This window comes from Rhagoletis pomonella, unplaced genomic scaffold, assembly GCF_013731165.1.
Source record: "Rhagoletis pomonella isolate Grant_MI unplaced genomic scaffold, Rhpom_1.0 Rhpom_scaffold_00440, whole genome shotgun sequence".
Lineage (NCBI taxonomy): Eukaryota > Metazoa > Arthropoda > Insecta > Diptera > Tephritidae > Rhagoletis > Rhagoletis pomonella.
Genome location: NW_023458994.1, coordinates 1,404 through 3,524, shown reverse-complemented (window position 1 = coordinate 3,524; position 2,121 = coordinate 1,404). Strand labels below are relative to the sequence as shown.

At 38.2% G+C, this 2,121-nt stretch overlaps 1 protein-coding gene across 1 annotated transcript; it reads left to right on the top strand.

The window, feature by feature from the left end:
• Nucleotides 1-290: 290 nt before the first annotated feature.
• Nucleotides 291-1,733, top strand: LOC118750889 (piggyBac transposable element-derived protein 3-like; the record flags this gene model as incomplete). Its single annotated transcript, XM_036485619.1, has 4 exons — nt 291-358; nt 788-1,188; nt 1,238-1,381; nt 1,440-1,733. Coding segments are annotated over exons 1-4 (907 nt in total), but the record flags the coding sequence as incomplete, so codon positions are not given.
• Nucleotides 1,734-2,121: the final 388 nt, after the last annotated feature.

The window sequence follows — 2,121 nt, the reverse complement described above, 5'->3', positions numbered from 1 at the left end:
ATGAATTACAACAAACGCATCCTTTTGACATAATGCAAGCCGAAAACGTTGGTTCAAATCAATCCGCAATCAAGTTGGACGTTTTGCCCACAAACATTGCAATTTCGCGAGCAGTCTCATAGTAAAATCTCATTTTTACAATTTCATAGTTTCGGCTTACATTTATAAAATTCAACGAAAGCACGTACCTATTTCGTCTGAGTTATCCATTTTCGGTTATTTAGTGTACAAAATAAACGCAAATTAACCCGGATCACCCTGTTGTTGCCATATGGCAACGTGCGATAGACATGTTTTTACACGATCATAACACGCAAACGAATGCAGATACCGTTACTTTTAAGAATATACTCAACGCGTAATTATTTCTTCTTTTGCGCAAAATATGTTTGGCGACAGTTCGTGTGTGTTTGTGAGAGCTAGCGCTTCGTAGATAAAGCGCAAAATGTTGAGTGTAAAAAAAAGGGTTACAAAAAAGCAAGTGCATCTAAAATGTGTACTAATTATCTTAATCGTTTTAATGAATGTGATTTTTTTTAAGTGTTTGTTAAGAGTAATAACGTCACATAAGTGTATCACAAAAATAAAATGTTTTTGCGGTTTTTTTGAAGTTTTTTGTGCGTGTGTCCATATGGCAACGCCAGGTAGGCTAGGCCACTGCTTTCGTTGTAATGTTTTTTTGTGTGTTTCGGTAGTTTTCTTGTTTTCTCCAGGTTTCTTAAGGAATAATTTGACTGTAGAAAAATAAGAAACATCATTTAACATTCTCCAATTCTAATTTTTTAAGATCACTTTCTTTGCCAGAAGCACTAGACTTTTTAGAAGAATTATGTTCTGACGACGAGAGCGGAGCTCCAGCTAATGTGCAAGCATTATATATTCAGCCACCCCGTATTGAGGGGGATTTAAGTGGCGAAGATTCAGGTGACGATGATGGTGGACTACCAGACAATTTATGCCCAGCGCAGCTAAAGTCAGGGTGTGAAATTGTTTTGGAAAACGGTCGTCGAATAGAAAGTCTTGATGGCGAGCAAATTTGCCTTGGTACTGAAATCGAAGACGAGCCTGTTTTATTTGATATACTGGATGATTGTTTGCCGAGCTCATCAAAGAAAATATGTCGTGTGAATCCTTCAAAGCCTGGTGTTCCAATCCCACCAGCTAACAAAGAAAGAAATTTCACCTGGCGTACTACTAATTCGACGGCAGTTTTCCTATTTTCCCATTTTCTCTGAAGCAAATTATGAAGACAGTCGAGGACTTAGTCCTCATGAACTATTCGAAAAGTTTTTCAACGATGATTTGCTTGAACACATATGCAAATGTTCAAATTTGTACGCTACTCATCATCAAAAACGGTATGAAGAACTGAATGTGGGAGGTGAGGACTTGCTCAGCGGTTTTTATATCCCTAATCCAATATTTACATATTATTTCAGAACCTCGTGTGTTCATTGGGATTTTGATTGTGACTGGTTACAATCCAACACGGTCCTTTCGCGATATGTGGAGTAACGAAGATGATCTCCGTAACGGAATGGTATTCAGTGCTATGCGAAGAAACCGCTTCGAAGAAATAAATTATATGCTTCATTTCTCGTCATCAATATGCAAACCGAAAGATTACTCTGACAGATATGACTCCCTATGGAAACTACGTCCACTTACAGACCACATCAAGGCCAAAATGATGGAAAACTTTTACCCAGAACAAAATATCTCATACGATGAGAGTATGATTGCTTATTTCTAAAAGGGAAGCCAATTCGTTTCGGATACAAGGCTTGGTCTCTATGCACACCCAGTGGATATATGAAATATTTCAAGGTAAAAACCCGAGGTCAGATACTAAATATGAGGAAAGTTTTGGTACTTGTGCGGCGCCACTCCTATGTATGATAGACGATTTTGCAGACGAATACCATTATTGACTTATCTCAAAAACCGAGGCTACCATGCTACTGGTACGGTACGAGAAAATAGAATCCCCAAAAATTGTCCAATTCCACATAAAAAGGAATTACGAAAAAAACAGCGAGGCTATTACGAGAGTGTGGAAATGAAAGAAACAGGAATTCATATTACTAAGTGGGTGGATAATGCGGTGGTGTGTCTTGCGTC